The sequence below is a fragment of the Tamandua tetradactyla genome, chromosome 16, assembly GCF_023851605.1.
Source record: "Tamandua tetradactyla isolate mTamTet1 chromosome 16, mTamTet1.pri, whole genome shotgun sequence".
In the NCBI taxonomy this organism is placed as follows: domain Eukaryota; kingdom Metazoa; phylum Chordata; class Mammalia; order Pilosa; family Myrmecophagidae; genus Tamandua; species Tamandua tetradactyla.
Window position 1 is genome coordinate 25,246,549 of NC_135342.1, and position 14,974 is coordinate 25,261,522.

The 14,974-nt window shown below is 58.7% G+C and overlaps 2 protein-coding genes across 7 annotated transcripts in view; one reads left to right on the plus strand and one right to left on the minus strand.

The window, feature by feature from the left end:
* Positions 1 to 2,022: 2,022 nt before the first annotated feature.
* Positions 2,023 to 12,958, plus strand: CAPN12 (calpain 12). The gene is made up of 21 exons (XM_077131959.1): positions 2,023 to 2,259; positions 2,627 to 2,696; positions 2,795 to 2,913; positions 3,088 to 3,221; positions 3,966 to 4,134; positions 4,968 to 5,042; positions 5,130 to 5,215; positions 5,284 to 5,358; positions 5,992 to 6,155; positions 6,239 to 6,483; positions 6,852 to 6,863; positions 7,072 to 7,280; positions 7,517 to 7,559; positions 7,644 to 7,703; positions 8,152 to 8,212; positions 8,719 to 8,789; positions 8,891 to 8,953; positions 9,564 to 9,642; positions 12,591 to 12,707; positions 12,786 to 12,844; positions 12,932 to 12,958. Exons 1-21 carry the CDS (start codon positions 2,023 to 2,025, stop codon positions 12,956 to 12,958), a joined length of 2,175 nt encoding a protein of 724 aa, XP_076988074.1.
* A 418-nt stretch (positions 12,959 to 13,376) lies between these two features.
* Positions 13,377 to 14,974, minus strand: part of ACTN4 (actinin alpha 4) — an 81,151-nt gene continuing 79,553 nt past the window's right edge. For 4 of the 6 annotated variants that reach the window (XM_077131956.1, XM_077131957.1, XM_077131955.1 and 1 more), the window contains 2 exons: positions 14,755 to 14,913; positions 13,377 to 14,673 (listed from right to left, as the gene is read on the minus strand). In XM_077131956.1, coding sequence (XP_076988071.1) covers positions 14,515 to 14,673; positions 14,755 to 14,913 — 318 coding nt within the window. In that variant the 3' untranslated portion in view covers positions 13,377 to 14,514. Of the gene's footprint in view, positions 14,914 to 14,974 lie in introns of all 6 variants that reach the window. The other 2 variants (XM_077131958.1, XM_077131953.1) reach the window with 1 other exon arrangement.

Genomic DNA, 14,974 nt, shown 5'->3' on the forward strand with positions numbered 1-14,974 from the left:
GTGGTCACTGGGGGTTGATTTCCTGGACATCGCTGCAAAATGCAGGCTAACTGAACTGGGAGGATTCCTTTTGGTTGGTTGTTAGGGACAAAAAAGAACAGAATTTATTGGTTTCTTTCACGTAGAAGGCTGGTTTCAAGCAAATCTGGAAATGGGGGCTCGATGCTTACGGGACTCTTGTCTCTGCCCATCACCTGGCTCTGCTCGGTGCCTTGTCCTCTCTCAGGCACGGGCTCCTGACGAGGTGGCCGAGGTGGACCCGCCGCTGGGCTGAGGGCCCACCCGCCGGGCAGCCCAGGCAGAAGCCCTACCCTGAGCCTCACCGGGGCGGGGCCGTCCTGCGGGAGCCACGTGGCTTCGCAATAAAGGGGCTGGGGGATCCTCAGAAGATAATGGGGTGATGGTCGCAGAGGAGGAGGGCGGGGATAGTGGACTGCCGAAGTGTCAGACCTCCATGACAGCAGCATTTCTCCCCCTCACTGGGGAAAGCGTATCTGGGACCGGATACTCAGTGACCCCTGGTGTCAGCAGAATCCCTTCTGGGACCCGACAGGCTGCTCCCCAGGGAGGCTCTTTATGGGTCCGCTCGCGATGTCAGTCAGGTTTTATTAAATGCTTCCCCCTATTGTTAGGGGCTGTTCTGGGGACAAATAAAGGGGAGAGGGCTGTGACCTTGTGGGGAACAAATAACAGGATGGCAGAGATGACTGTGCAAGGGACAGAAACAGCAGCCCTGGAGTTAACAGCAGAGCCCAAATGGCAGCCTGGGACATCATCCTAGCATCTAATGTTTACTGAGCGCCTCCTTCATGCCAGACACTGCTCTGAATACGTCACACCTATCAGCTCCCTTCTTTCTTGCAGCAACCCTCTGAGAAAGGTAATCTTATTATCCCCATTGTAGAGATGGGGAAACTGAGGTGCACAGAGAGATTAAGTGACTTGCCCAAAGATGCACAGCTGTAAGTGGCAGAGTCGGGATTTGAACCCAGGCCCTCTGGGTTCTCACATACCTTGCGTGGGGTCCTGGGGGTGAGGGGTTTTGGCAATTGTAGGGGAGGAAAATCCAATGTATAACCCCTTGCGGAGCCCGCACAGCCAGGCCCACTTGGAGGGGAGATGGCAGAGGACTGGGGGACATCTAGGTGTCACAAGGTTACCAAGGCCCTGCCAGACCCCTTTGAATCCTGCTGTGTTTCTGGACACTGAGGACCTATTTTCCCCATTTCTTCTGGTGGGCCCGGTGACTTTTTGGGTTAATACTGCTCAGCTCAGCCCAGCCCTGGAGCCACGTGCAGCAGGCAGGAGGCTCATGGTGGGGGTCGCTGGGGACCAGCTCCCAGGTGGGACGGTGCCAGGCGGAGGGCTAGCTCCTGGGGAGGCGAGGGGGACAGGGGTCCCGGCCGGGCAAGGGGATTGGAGCTGGGACGGGGGCTCCGGGTCCTGCTGTGGGTTATGAGGACAGAGGGAAATGGAGAGGGACAGACAGGGAGGGAGACCAAGACACATACAGAGAGAGAGACAAACTCCCAAAGAGAGAGAGCGGACAGAGCCAAGACACACCCGCAGTGGAAGACAAAGCGAGACGGAGATGGAGAGAGTGAGGCTGAGACAGAGAAGAGAGAGATGATGGCTGGCAGAAACACTGAAGTGGACCCCGTTTCTTCCCCAGCACCGCGGAGGGACCTAGGCAGGGACAAGCAGGTGGAAACACGCCCTCTCCCCACACACTGACCTCCTTCTTGGTCGGTCCTCCCTCAGCTCTGCCCACCTTCCCTCCTGCTGCTGGCCAAGCCCATTAAGCTGTTACCCCGGCCACAACTGAAGGCCCCACGCCTCAGGGAGGAAACCACCGAATAGGCGTCCCTGCACCCTGGCACCCCAAACCATCAATTATTATTAATGAGGGAAGGCTCCTCACTGCCTACAGACCCCTGTTGGAGCTCAGATGGAGGGGAGGCTCCGCCCCGTGACTCAGGAGGTTAAAGGGCCTGGGCCGGCCCCTGAGCCCCGAGTGTCCAGATGGCGTGCGGCAGCTGCAGGGTCACCATCCAACTTGTGGACGAGGAGGAAGGGGCTGGAGTTGGGGACCCGCAGCCTTTTCGAGGCCAGAGCTTCCAGGCAATCCGGGCGGCCTGCCTGAAGGCAGGGATCCTGTTCTGCGACCCCTACTTCCCTGCTGGCCCCGATGCCCTCGGCTATGACAAGCTGGGGCCGGACTCGGAGAAGGCCAAAGGCGTGGAGTGGAAGAGGCCCCACGTAAAGTGTGGCTGGGGGCTGGGGCTCCTGGTCCGAGGGAGGAGGGGGCGCTGGGGGGTGGGACTTCTGGGCCCGAGGGCAGAGGAGCTGGGGGCCGGGACGCCTGCTCAGAGGGTGGAGGGCTGGGGGCCAGCGCCGAGGGAGGCCGGGGCCCCTGGGGGACGTGCTCCGAGCAGGCTCAGCGCCTGGGTCCCGGAGATCCAGGGAAGCCAACGCCGGCCCCCAGGCTTTCCCAGGCCTTTCCCAGGGCTGGCGGCCTCATCACCCTGAAGGAAGGAGGGCAGGAGGGACCCAGGCCCCCCGGGCTTCCAGGCGCCCCTTCCCTCCCTCTCCCCGCCTGAAGCCTGGAATCCCCCAACACCCCCAGGAGTTCTGTGCTGAGCCCCAGTTCATCTGTGAGGACATGAGCCGAACAGACGTGTGTCAGGGGAGACTTGGTGAGCCCCCAGATGCAGCAAGATGCCCCTGGGACCTGGGCAGCTCTGCCCCTCTGTCTCCCCCCCCCCTCTCACGCAGTCCTAGCCTTTCCCCCCAGGTAACTGCTGGTTCCTCGCGGCCGCTGCGTCCCTCACGCTGTATCCCCGACTCCTGTCCCGGGTGGTCCCCCCTGGACAGGCTTTCCGAGATGGCTATGTGGGGGTCTTCCACTTCCAGGTATGGCCCAGTTCCTCTGCCCGTTTCTGTTCCCCGCGGCACGCTCGTCACCCCTGGGACTGGGATTCTCGGACCTGGGATGGGTGCAGCAGGGCCAAAGGTTAAAGGTTGGGGCCTAGGCAGGGTCAGAGGCTGGGAGCCGGGCGCAGGCCGTGCCGCCCCTTCTCCCGCCAGCTCTGGCAGTTTGGCCGCTGGGTGGACGTCGTGGTGGACGACCGGCTGCCCGTGCGCGAGGGGAAGCTGATGTTCGTGCACTCCGAGCAGCGGAACGAGTTCTGGGCCCCGCTGCTGGAAAAGGCCTACGCCAAGTGAGGACCCCGGCCCTCCTGCCCCGGCCGCAGCCTGCTGCAAGCCCCACAGGACCCCCACAAGCCCCCCGGACTCCATGATCCTCCAATATGCCCTCAGACACCCTCGAGGATCCCCCAAACCAAGTCACAGCCCCCAGAACCCCAATGCCACAGCAGCCTCTGAGAACCTCAAAATGTTGAACACTTCCCTCCATTAACATTCCACATAAAACAGTCCTAGAGGCCCAGCAATCACCCCTAATTCTTAAGGGCCCCAAAAGAACATGCTTTGGATGCACTGGATCTAAGATTTAGCCCCTCAGGGGATCTGTCATCTCAGACAGTTTCTCTTGGCCTGCTCAAACACCCGAAGCACCCCCAAATATTGGTGCAAGCCTCAGGAGCCTCAAATCTCTGCCATTCCCCAGCATGAGTCTCTGAAATCCCTGATGTGACCCTATAGAGATTACTCTCAGATCAGACACCTCTCAGGGCGCCCTCAGGATTCCCAGAATTACAATAGCACCCCCCCCCACCCCCACAAATCACACAAGCCTCGCGGCCCCAGAGACCACAGGCCCAATCCCCAAGGGCTTCCAATGTGCACCGTGGTCCCCCACCCCAAGAGGCCACAATGTGAGGGGGTAGCTCCTGAGGATCTCCCATCGTGGGAGAGCCCAGAGAGAGAGGCCCCTGATCCCCGGGGGTCGCCTCAGCGGCTTGAATGGGCCTCCACCCCCTGTCCCGAACCCGCCTCCACAGGCTGCATGGCTCCTACGAGGTGATGTGCGGCGGCCACATGAATGAGGCCTTCGTGGACTTCACAGGCGGCGTGGGCGAGGTGCTCCACCTGCGGCGGGACATGCCGGGCCTCTTCTCCGCCCTGCGCCACGCCCTGGCCAAGGAGTCCCTCGTGGGTGCTACTGCCCTGGTGAGAGACTTGGGCTCCCTCGCAGATCCCGCCAGGACCGGGGAGCTAAGCCAGGGTCATGGGAGATGGGGGCACTCCCAGGGTCCCTCTCCACTCAGCTTCTGCTGGCTTATTCTCTTGCACAAATGGACTGGACCAGTAAAAAGGAAATGCATTTGCTGACATAAATGTCCAGCTTCAGGCACAGATGGATCCAGGTGCTTAGAGGGCACTGTCAAGTGAGTTTTTCTATTCCTGGCTTTGAGTTAATTAACTTCACTCTTAGGCACACTTTCCCCTCCAGGCACAAAGGGGGTCCTCACAGCTGCGGGTATCTCCCTTACCCTGGGGGTGAAAAAAAGACTGCTTCTTCCGGAGAAGTTCAGCAAGGGCCCAGGAGCAATTCTCCTGGGTTCGGCTTGGGTCATGCGATCATCTGACCCATCAAGCCCTCATTCACTTATTGAGTCAGTCTAACTCATTCACTTATTCATTTTAAACATCTACTTGGTTACTGAGTCTCTTGTCTTTCTTAACTGTCTCTCCGTTTGTTCTGTATCTTCATCTCTGTGTCTGCCTCCTCTTTCTGTCTAGCTTTTGTCCCTTGTCCCTCCCTCCCTCCCTCTCTCTCTTTCTCTCTCTCTCTCTCTCTCTCTCTCTCTCTCTCTCTCTCTCTCTCTCTCTCTCTCTCTCTCTCTCTCTCTCGTCTTTCTCTCTTGCCTTCATTCACCAACCCTCACACCCCGCCCTTCTGAGTCCCGTGCTGTTCAGTTGGGTGCTCTGGTCGACCCCGCTTTGTGGGCAGGAGTGTGGGGGTGGGGAGCAGTGGCCTCATGGCCCCCCAACTTCTGCAGAGCGATCGGGGTGAGTACCGTACAGACGACGGGCTGGTGAAGGGACACGCATACTCAGTCACGGGGACACACAAGGTGAGCCCCCTCCCCCCCGGGAGGATGATGGCGGGTGGGGGTGGGGTCCCTGTATCCCCTCCCCACCACTGATGATGCCTCCCTCAGGTATCTCTGGGCTTCGCCAAGGTGCGGCTGCTGCGTCTGCGGAACCCGTGGGGCCGCGTGGAGTGGAGCGGGGCCTGGAGTGACGGGTGAGCTGGATCTGGGGCTGGGTGGGGGGCCCGGTACCATTGGCCCCTCTCATACCTGGTCTCCCCAGCTGCCCCCGCTGGGACATGCTCCCCACCGAGTGGAGAGACGCCCTGCTGGTGAAGAAGGAGGATGGCGAGTTCTGGTGAGTTCCCCGAGGTCCCAGTTCGCCCTGCAGATGGACAAGGTGCCAGGCCCAGGGGCCCAGGGTGGGCCGTGTCCTGCTTGAAGGCGTGAGGAGGCCTTCCGGGGATGGGTCCTAACAGGGAGGAGCTGACCATTGGGGTGCCATGGGCTGGTATTTGGGGCATTGAATTTTATCTGGGGGCATCAAGAGGGAATTCATGTCATAAGCATGACACTATTTGGGCTGGGGGCAGGGAGCAGAAGGTCATATTTAGGGCAATTGAAGGAGGCTTGGCGATATCTGGGGTATTTCTTGAGACCTGGCAATATTGAGGAGCTGAAGAATGCTTAAGAGAGTCTGAAGTTCTTGATACTTGGGGGTTGAAAGCAATTTGGGGAGGTGGGGAGTTTGTGAATCTTGGTGACTTGTGGGTCATTTCTGGGAACTGGGAGAAATTTGAGGGAGTCAGAGGGCTCAGTAATTTGGGGGCTATTTCTAGAGACAGAGTAATATTGGGGCTGAAGGGTACCTGATAATATTTAGGGAATAGGGCTTCGTGCTTTGGGGGGGGTTCTGGGGTCTTGAGAGGTTTGGGGGAGTGGGGCTCTGGCCAGGTGAGGCCGGGCCGGTCTGACCCTGGGCTGTGTCCAGGATGGAGCTGCAGGACTTCCTCTGCCACTTCAACACCGTCCAGATCTGCTCGCTGAGCCCCGAGGTGCTGGGCCCCAGCCCAGCGGGGGGCGGCTGGCACGTGCACATCTTCCAAGGCCGCTGGGTGCGCGGCTTCAACTCGGGCGGGAGCCAGCCGGGCTCAGGTGAGGCCTGCAGCCAGGGGCGGCGGCGGGGTGGGGGCGGCGCTGCGGCAGCCGGCAGACCCTGCTTCTCTCCGTCCTGTTAGAAACTTTCTGGACTAACCCCCAGTTCCGGCTGACTCTGCTGGAGCCTGACGAGGAGAAGGAGGAGGAGGAGGAGGAGGACAAGCCGGGGCCCTGGGGGGGCTGGGGGGCTGTAGGGGCCCGGAGCCTGGTGCAGGGAGGCCGCATCCCCAAGTGCACCGTCCTCCTGTCCCTCATTCAGCGCAACCGGCGGTGCCTCAGGGCCCAGGGCCTTACTTACCTCTCCGTGGGCTTCCACGTGTTCCAGGTGAGGCCAAGGGAGTGGTTGGAGAGGGGTCGGGAGGGGGCTGGGGGTCAGAAAGGGGTGGAGGAGTGGAGGGAGTCAGAGGCTGGGGGTCAGGGAGAGGCTGGGGGTCAGAAGGGCAGGAGCAGATGAGGGGTCACAGACCTCAGGAAGGGGGCCTAGGGGCAGAGAAAGGGCTGAGAGCTCGGGGGAGCAGGGACAAGAGAGAGGGTGGGGCAGGGACTGAGGGTCAGGGGTCAGTGAACATTTGGGAAGAAGGGAGAGGGAGGGGTTGGAGAGGTGAGAAAGGTGAGGCAGGGCTGTGGAGGGGACCAGGAGGGGTGCCCACCTCTCTCCCAGCCCCTGACTCCTCTTCCTCACTCTTCTTACAGATTCCAGAGGAGGTGGGGCTCCCGGATGGGTCCCCAGACCCCGCCCCTACACCAGGCCCCCAGGGGCCTTGGTCAGCCTGCGCTGGCCGGTGGGAGAGTCTTGGGGGACAGAGGCAGGCAGGGCTGGGGCAAGCCCCGAGTGATGGGTGGGATGGAGTGGAGGAGCGCGGTGACCTTGGGCGGGTCGTGGTCACGTCTGCCCCCGGCCCTGCCCCCCCAGCTGCTGGGCCTCTGGGACTCTCCGCACAGTCGTGCGCTCTTGCCGGGCCTACTGCGCGCGGACCGCTCGCCCTTCTCCGCCCGCCGCGACGTAAGTCGCCGCTGCCGCCTGCGGCCGGGCCACTACCTGGTGGTGCTCAGCGCTGCTCGCGCCGGCGACGAGGCTGACTTCACGCTGCGCGTCTTCTCAGAGCGCCGCCACACGGCCGTGTGAGCCCCGCTGGCCCATGCCCTGGGGGCCCAGACATCTACCCACATCCCGCCCTGCCCTGGGGATCCCCAGCCCCCACACAGACCAGCCCAGAGCCCCCCAGCCCCCACTCGGGCCCACTTTCCAGGGTCCCACCAGCCAGGTGTGGACTAGCCGGGAGGCCCCAGGACCCTTCCTCCACCCCACTTGTTCCTTCAGCATAGACCTGCCTCCATTTCCCCTCTGCTCTTTGTAGGGAGATTGATGATGTCATTAGCTCCGACCTGCAGGCCCTCATGGTGAGGGGCTATTGGAATGGGGGAGGAAGATAGGTGGCAGAGGGGGTTCCTCTTGGCCAGAACTGAACTCCCCCCTCCCCACAGGCCCCCCACGTGCCCCTGGAGCGAGGTTTGAAGCAGCTGTTTCAGGAGCTAGCTGAAGGGGTGAGTAGGGTAGGGGACAGGGGACTTACGTCCCTCCCCCATCCTGAGAACCTCGTTTGGCTTTAGTTTCCCTCTCCCTCACTGTTTTTGAATCACAGGACTTTCTTCAAAATGCTCACAGCCCTTCCATGCCTCAGGGCCTTTGCTCAGGTTGCACCCTCTGCCTGGAAGGCCTTCTCTTCTTTCACATGCCTGCCCTGGCCAAGGCCTCATTCTCTACTGTCCCTTGCTCTGGAAGCCCTCACTGCCTTCCCTCAGCCAGTCACCATCTGCTGTGGGCTCCCCCAGCCCAGGGCGTCCCCCACTGCAACCCGGATTTTTCTGGGTGGCTGCAGGCTGGGAACAGGCCTCGCTCCTCTACTAGACCCGAGCTCTGAGAGGGCAGGCAGGGGCCAGCTTGTTGGAGGGCTGCATGCGGGAATGGCCTCACAGCCTCCCTCTCCCTGAGCAGGAGGAAGAGCTCACCGCCCCTCAGCTCCAGACTTTGCTAAGCATCGCCCTAGAGCCTGGTGAGTTGCATTTGGGTGGGGGGTGGTCTTGGCCAGGGGTCATTGTCATCAGATCGAGGCCCCGTGTATTAATCCTTTTTTTTTTTTTTTGCATGGGCAGGCACCGGGAATCGAACCCGGGTCTCTAGCTTGGCAGGCAAGAACTCTGCCTGCTGAGCCACCATGGCCCGCCCTGTGTATTAATCCTTGATCCTACTGGGCTCAGCCTGGCACTGTCTCTCTGCATTCGGTCCCTCAGCAGGACCCAGGGCCTGAGACCCTCACAAGGGTCCCTTCCTCTAAGTGAGAGGCAGAGCGTAGCTGTCATGAGCACAGATGCCAGGACCACCCTGCCTGGGCTCAAATCCCAGCTCTGCTAGTTCCTGGCAGTCATTTGGGCTCTCTTATGCCTCTGTTTCCCTGTCTGTAAAATGGGGATAATAATGTCTACCGCAAAGAGCTAATGTCCACAAAGCACTTGTGCTGATGCCTGCGTGCAGGAAGTGCTGAGCTTTTTTTCCCTGTAGCCAGGGCCCACGCCCGGACCCCTGCAGAGATCGGGCTCAGGACCTGTGAGCAGCTGCTGCAGTGCTTTGGGGTACCCAGGGGTTGGTGGGGGCTGGGCAGAGGTGATGGAGATGTTGGGCCCCTGCTCCCCTTCTGGGGACACTGATCTTAACCAGATGTCCCTATTCCCAGCACGGGCAAAGCCTGGACCTGCATCACTTCCAGCAGCTCTGGGGCCACCTTCTCAAGTGGCAGGTAAGGGGGGGGAGGGTCTGGGCAGGACCTCCTTTACTAGTAAGGACACAGGTGCCCTGTAAGCTAGTGGGTCCCCAAGGGACAAGGGGCATCTGGCTGGGACATCCTGCCCCATCTACCCCTCTGTGGTCCCTCTGGGGTGCTGAGTAGTTCAGGGGTTGAGAATCCAGATGCTGGCTGACGTGGGGGGCAGAGTGTGTGAATCCCAGCTCAGCCTCTTTGTGGCTGTGACCTCAGGCAAATCAACTCCCTCCCATCTGAGGGGCTTTTGCTTATGGGCAAATGGGTCTCTATGAGGAGGAAATGGTTAGAAGCCCACGCATAGGATCCCTAGTGATAAGCCACCATTGACTGAGCCCTCTTTTAAGCCTTGTCCTTATAACCACCCTGGGAGCTTGGTGTTCCTGTTATCCCCACTTTACAGACTGGGAAACAGAGGCCCAAAGTGGTTAAGGTGCTTGCCCAGGGAACACAGCCAGGAAGAAAGGGAGCTGGGCAGAAAGCCAGGCTGTCTGGCCTCCGAACCCCCTTTTCCAGCCCTCTTCAGGACCTCAGTTCTGCCCAGGGGCCTGGGGGGTGGGACTGAGCTCCTCTCCGCCTTCCTGCCCAGGCCATATTTGACAAGTTCGATGAGGACGCCTCTGGAACCATGAACTCCTACGAGCTGAGGCTGGCGCTGAATGCAGCAGGTGTGGACAGAGCTCCTCTCGGGGGTGGTGCTCCTCCTCCTGGGCCCTGTCCACTCAGCTGTGGCCATCCATAAGGTCCACACCTTAGTTTGTTGGCAGCTCCCAGCAGGGACTTGTGACCAGGAAAGAGGCCAAATGCCAGTAATCTCTGTGTGGGGAGAGGAGGGCAGGAGAGGGGGTGGACCCGAGAGGTTGCCCAGGGCCGGAGCAGGCTCATCTGGAAGTTTGGAAGGGCTGCCAGGAGGGGAGGGTGGGGGAGGTTTGGAAGCTGGTGTCTGAGAGGCCCTGGCGCCCCAAGAATGTTCTGGATTTGGTTAGCTTGGTTGCAAATCCTAACTACTGATTCACTCCTCGGGTGGTCCTGGGCACATGACTCCATCTTGTGCCTCCGTCTTCATTTCTGAGAAATGGCTAAGAATACATACACAGGCATTTGTGAAGCGCTCGGTGCTCAGGGAAGGCAGTTTTCATTACTGAATGCCAGTGCGTGTGAAAGCAAGCTGGCCAAAAGCTCCTGCTGAAAAGTTGATTCTAAGTGGTAGCACAACCTATTCCATTTGTGTGGGGGGCACAGAATCTGCATCAAGAAATGATGCCAGAGAGAAAAGCTTTCTGTGGGCTCTGAAGCAAGTCAGCCAAGTGCAGGAGTGTGATTGCCTCTACCTGGGAGGGGATCTGGAGAGGGTGGGCTGGGACGCACACTTGGAACTCCCAGTCCCCTACCTGACCCAGTGCTCGTCTACCACAGTGCAGTGAAGGCTGAGCCACGGGGCCTTGGGGTTGCGTGACTGTGACCAAGAGAGACCGAGGGAGAGAGGGTATGCTGTGTTTTGGGTGTGAGACCCAGAGAAGGAGTGGTAAAAGGTCCAGAGAAGTGCAAGAAAACAAGCCCAAGATGGGGGAGGAGAGATGGAGTCACAGGGAGGAGAAGGTTGGGGGCTGTGATGCTGAGACAGTAAGAAATGAAGTTCAAGAGGGAGACCTAGGCAGAAGCAAGAGAACCAGAGCATACAAACAGACGGGAAACGTTTGTATGCCCTAGTTCAGCATTACTGAGTGCCTCGTACATGCTAGGCATGTTAAGTGCTAGGTGCTGTTCTCGGCAGAAGAGACCTGTAAAGTGCTCTTTTGGAGCTGATGTTCTGGGGGTACAAACAACAAGCAAGGAAGATATCCAGTAGGTCAGAGGACAATAAGTGCCACAGTGGGAAAATAAAACAGGCCTGGAGGTCAGCAGGCTGGGCTTGGAGGCCAGGGTTTAGATGGGGTGGAGTGGGGGTGCACTGAGAAACTTTTGAGCAGAGACCTGAGGAGGTGGGGAGTATGCTAGGCAGAGGGAACAGCCAGTGCAAAGGCCCTGAGGTAGGAGTGTGGACCCTGGTAGAACAGCTTCCAGGAGGCTGGCGCAGAAGAAGTATGGGGCCGAGTGATAGGGATGAGGCCAGTGTAGCTGAAGCCCAGTGAGCAGGGATGGGCCTGGGGTCAAACATTAGTTGGGAGACAGGACAGCCCTTGGGGCCTCTTAAAGACTTTGGCTTTCTTTTTCTTTATGTCCGAGGGAGGAGAGAGGGGTAAGTCCAGGGTCAGGATGTATGTGGCTGGAGACAGAAGGCAAAAGAAAGGTTGCGGGGTGTATGCAGAGAATACTAGGGAGGGAAACAGCAGGAAGAAAGCTCCGGGGACCCCAGGAGAGAAAAGGTGGATCTGCCTCAAAGTGGGAAGTTGGGGGAGAAATAACTTAGTTCAGTCAAACTCTTGGCCCCCAAACATTCCCTGAGCACCTGCGCTGCTCCAGACCCTGAACTGGGGCCTCAGTGGTGACCAGAAACTCTTCCCTGACCTCACACGACTTCTAGTCCAGGGGCAGGTAGCTGCACCCACTGACAGTGATGGCTGAGAGGGGTTGGGGCCGAGGTGGGGGAGCCCAGGGCACTGTAGAAGCTGAGCGGGGCCTGATGCTGGGTGCTGGGTGTGACTGAGAGGACTTTCTGGAGGAGTGGGTAGGACGAACTTGGGCCAAGGGGGAGGACAGGGGTGTTCTGGGCAGAGGGAACATTGTGTGCACAGGAGGCAAGACAAAGCCCTGGGGCAAATGGAGGCTGGGGCAGGAGAGGAGGCTCAGGCTGCAGGAGCTGCCAGGGCAATGGAGACCTGGGGGAGGGTCAGGCCAGGGACATGATCTCCTATGGACCCTGCAGGAGCCCCACGCAGGCAGCACAGGACACAGGGACTCTCAAGAGTGGCCAGAAGAAGCTGACAATTTCCATGAAAGGAAAGTAGGAATCCCAGAGGGATAACTGAGGGGCTCTTGGCCCCTTTTTTGGGACCCTACTACCGCATCTGACCGGGTTTCCCCACAACCATGGATATAGCCCCCTGCGCCCCCAAATCCGAGGGCAGTTGAAGGCCAGAGGGTGAGGGACTTCTGAGAGAGGACCCAGCTAGATAGAATTAAACTGCAGGCCCCGACCGCTTCAAGACTAGGAAATAGCATCTGCAATGGAAACACAGCAGGTACTAGCATGCAATATATATTAGCCAAATGAACAAATGCACAGAATAGGGGCAAAGATGGGCTTTAGGAAGCAGTTGAAGTTCACGAAGTTATCCTGAAAAACCGTATTTATTGGAACATATGAGGAATGGGGAAGGAGCGTCTTCCCACCACCTTGAGTCTTGAAGGGTTATTTGTGACCTCTCGTTCAAGGGGAGCTCCCGGGCCCTGGAGATCATGCCTGACCTCTCAGTTCACCCTTCTGGGACCCGCACTGTTCTCAGATGCCTGGGGGCCCTCAGACCTGAGGCACATCTCCCACCCCAAGCTGGGATCTGAACCCAGGTCACCTGCCCCATGAGGTGGTAACAGGTCCAAACGGTGCCTTGGTGTTCCCTTGGGAGTCGGGAGTGGCTGTAGAGCCAAGGCTGGGTTCGTGGGTGTCTCTCCTTAGGCTTCCACCTGAACAACCAGCTGACTCAGGTCCTTACAAGCCGCTACCGGGACAGCCGCCTGCGTGTGGACTTCGAGCACTTTGTGTCCTGCGCTGCCCAGCTCACCCGCATCTTCCGTGAGTGCCATGGAGGGGTAGGGGCAGATGGCAGTCTTTCCCAAAGCAGGGGAGCTGACCCTGCCCCTTTCTGCACAGGTCACTGCAGCCAGCACCTGGGTGGGGGTGAAGGGGTCGTTTGCCTGACCCACAGACAGGTAAGCCAGGGTGGAGGGTGGCTCAGGACAGCTGGGTAGGAGCTTTGGGTGGCCCCTGCCTCAGGCTTGCCATCTGCTCTCACCCAGTGGATGGAGGTGGCTGCCTTCTCCTAGGATCATGGGACAAGGAGCACCCATACATCCCTCAGCCCCGGACCTGGGATCACAACGGGGAAGATCTGAGGCCCAGCAACCCTAACCTCCCCCAACACTTGCATCTCTGAGTAGAAGTTCGGAGGCTGGACCAACTTCTGGCTCCAGCACTCACCAGCAGGACACGAGTCCGTGCACCTCTCTGCCCCCGCGCTCCTCATCTGTGAGTGGATGACTGCACTTTTCTGGTGCAGACCTTGAGAGTTCATCCACACTGCACACTAGAACGGTGCCTGGCCCTTAGAGAGGGCGCAGTGGTATCCTACTGCTTGATGCTCACATGGGGTCAGGAGGGGCAAGGCTCTGGCATAATGCCTCGCCCTCGTTCTCCTCAGAACCAGAGGGCAGAGTCAGGAGAGAGAAAACGAGGACACCTTAGGAATCCTTAAAAATATTACATGTTTTATTATCCTGTTCCCAGAAGGGTGGTTTATCCAGAAACCGAGAAAACAAAACAAAACAAAAATCAATCAAAATAAACTCAAAAAAAAAAGAAAAAGAAAAAGAAAAGGGGAATGAAACCATCAACTAACAGGCAGCCAGGCCAGCAGCCCACCCTCCACCTCAGGAGGGCCCCAGAGACCCTTGCCCGATGACAGACGACAGAGAAAACTCAGGAAGGGGGCTAGGGGGAGCAAATCAGCTATGTCTTCATTACGGGAGCAAGAGAGATGGCAAAGATATGTTGCGAGGTGAATATATATTTATATAATAAATCCGTAAGTTAATAAAGTAAATAGTAATTCTCTGAAAGTTTTTAAAATCTTTTTTTTTTTTTAATAGTTTTTTTTTGTGTGTATGTGTGTGGTTTTTTTTGTTTTGTTTTGTTTTTTTCCCCGGTCCTTAGAAAATCAAAGAGAAGCAAGTCCAGACAAAGCAAGACAGTGCTGGCTGGGGGTAAGGGTGGGGGAGATTGGCTGCCAAGGACCACTTCCCCTGCAGCAGCAGAGGGTGGGTGTTCAGTGTGCCCCTCGTCTCCTGTCTACAGCAAAGGATTCAGGGCAAGAAGGGCCAAAGGGAGCTGGGGGCTGTTGCTGTTGAGTAACTGGGGGTGCCCTCCCTGCTGGAGCCGTCACAGGGCCCGAGCAGCAGGTCAAGGCACGTAGAGCTTTGGCCTGGATGGAGGAGGCCTTGAGGGGACCTGGAGGGCAAAGGAAAGGCCTGGGTGTGGAGGGGCATTCCCGGAGCACAGAGGGGACCCAGTATCCTCTCCTCTTTGTGAAAAACAAAACAAAAAAACACATCATGTTTATTTGCCAGACCCTTTTGGGGAAGCACTGACCCCAAAAGGTCTCCCTTGCCCCTACCTGGGGGCAGGCAAAGAACCTCCTCACCAACCAGAGAGGGGAGAGAGCCTGCCCAGCCCCTCCCTGCCCACCCCCCCAGAACCAGAGAGCACTTTTGCATAGATACAGAATTGGAGGAGCCAAACTTCGAGAAGAGGGATGGAGGGTTCCCCAGCCCCTCCCGGAGGCTGTGGGGAGGGGTGGGTGTGGTTGGGTCTCGTGATGGGGACCTCACAGGTCGCTCTCGCCGTACAGGGCAGTGGAGAAGGATTTGTAGTCGAGGGCACCGGGCACGGTGTCAGGGCCCTGGTAGGGTGCCATACGGGCGATGCAGTACTCGGCCTGGTCAGGGGGCAACTCTCTCCGTAGCTCCTCTGCTGTGATGAAGTTCTGGGGTGGCAGGGAAGGACTGTAAGTCCCTGTCCACACGCCTACCACACCTATCCCACCCCAGCTGCCCCTCGCGCTCACCTTGTCCCCTGCCAGGACCTTGAAGGAGGCGATGACCTGGTCAGCCGTGTCTGTGTCTGTGGTCTCCCTGGACATGAAGTCGATGAAGGCTTGAAAGGTCACGAGACCACTATGGTTGGGGTCAACCACACTCATGATGCGGTTGAACTCGGCATCACCCTGCGAGGTGGGAGTGGGGATGAGGGATAGATGGTGTCTTAGCAGGGCAGGGGCAGCCAGG

What these genes read in the sequence shown, in the direction of transcription:
- CAPN12 (XM_077131959.1), top strand. Translation starts at nt 2,023, where the DNA reads ATGGCGTGCGGCAGCTGCAGGGTCACCATCCAACTTGTGGACGAGGAG. An exon ending in GAGCGCCGCCACACGGCCGT is followed by an intron (nt 7,281 to 7,516) that starts GTGAGCCCCGCT and finishes TGCTCTTTGTAG; the next exon opens with GGAGATTGATGATGTCATTA. An exon ending in GCCACCTTCTCAAGTGGCAG is followed by an intron (nt 8,954 to 9,563) that starts GTAAGGGGGGGG and finishes CTTCCTGCCCAG; the next exon opens with GCCATATTTGACAAGTTCGA.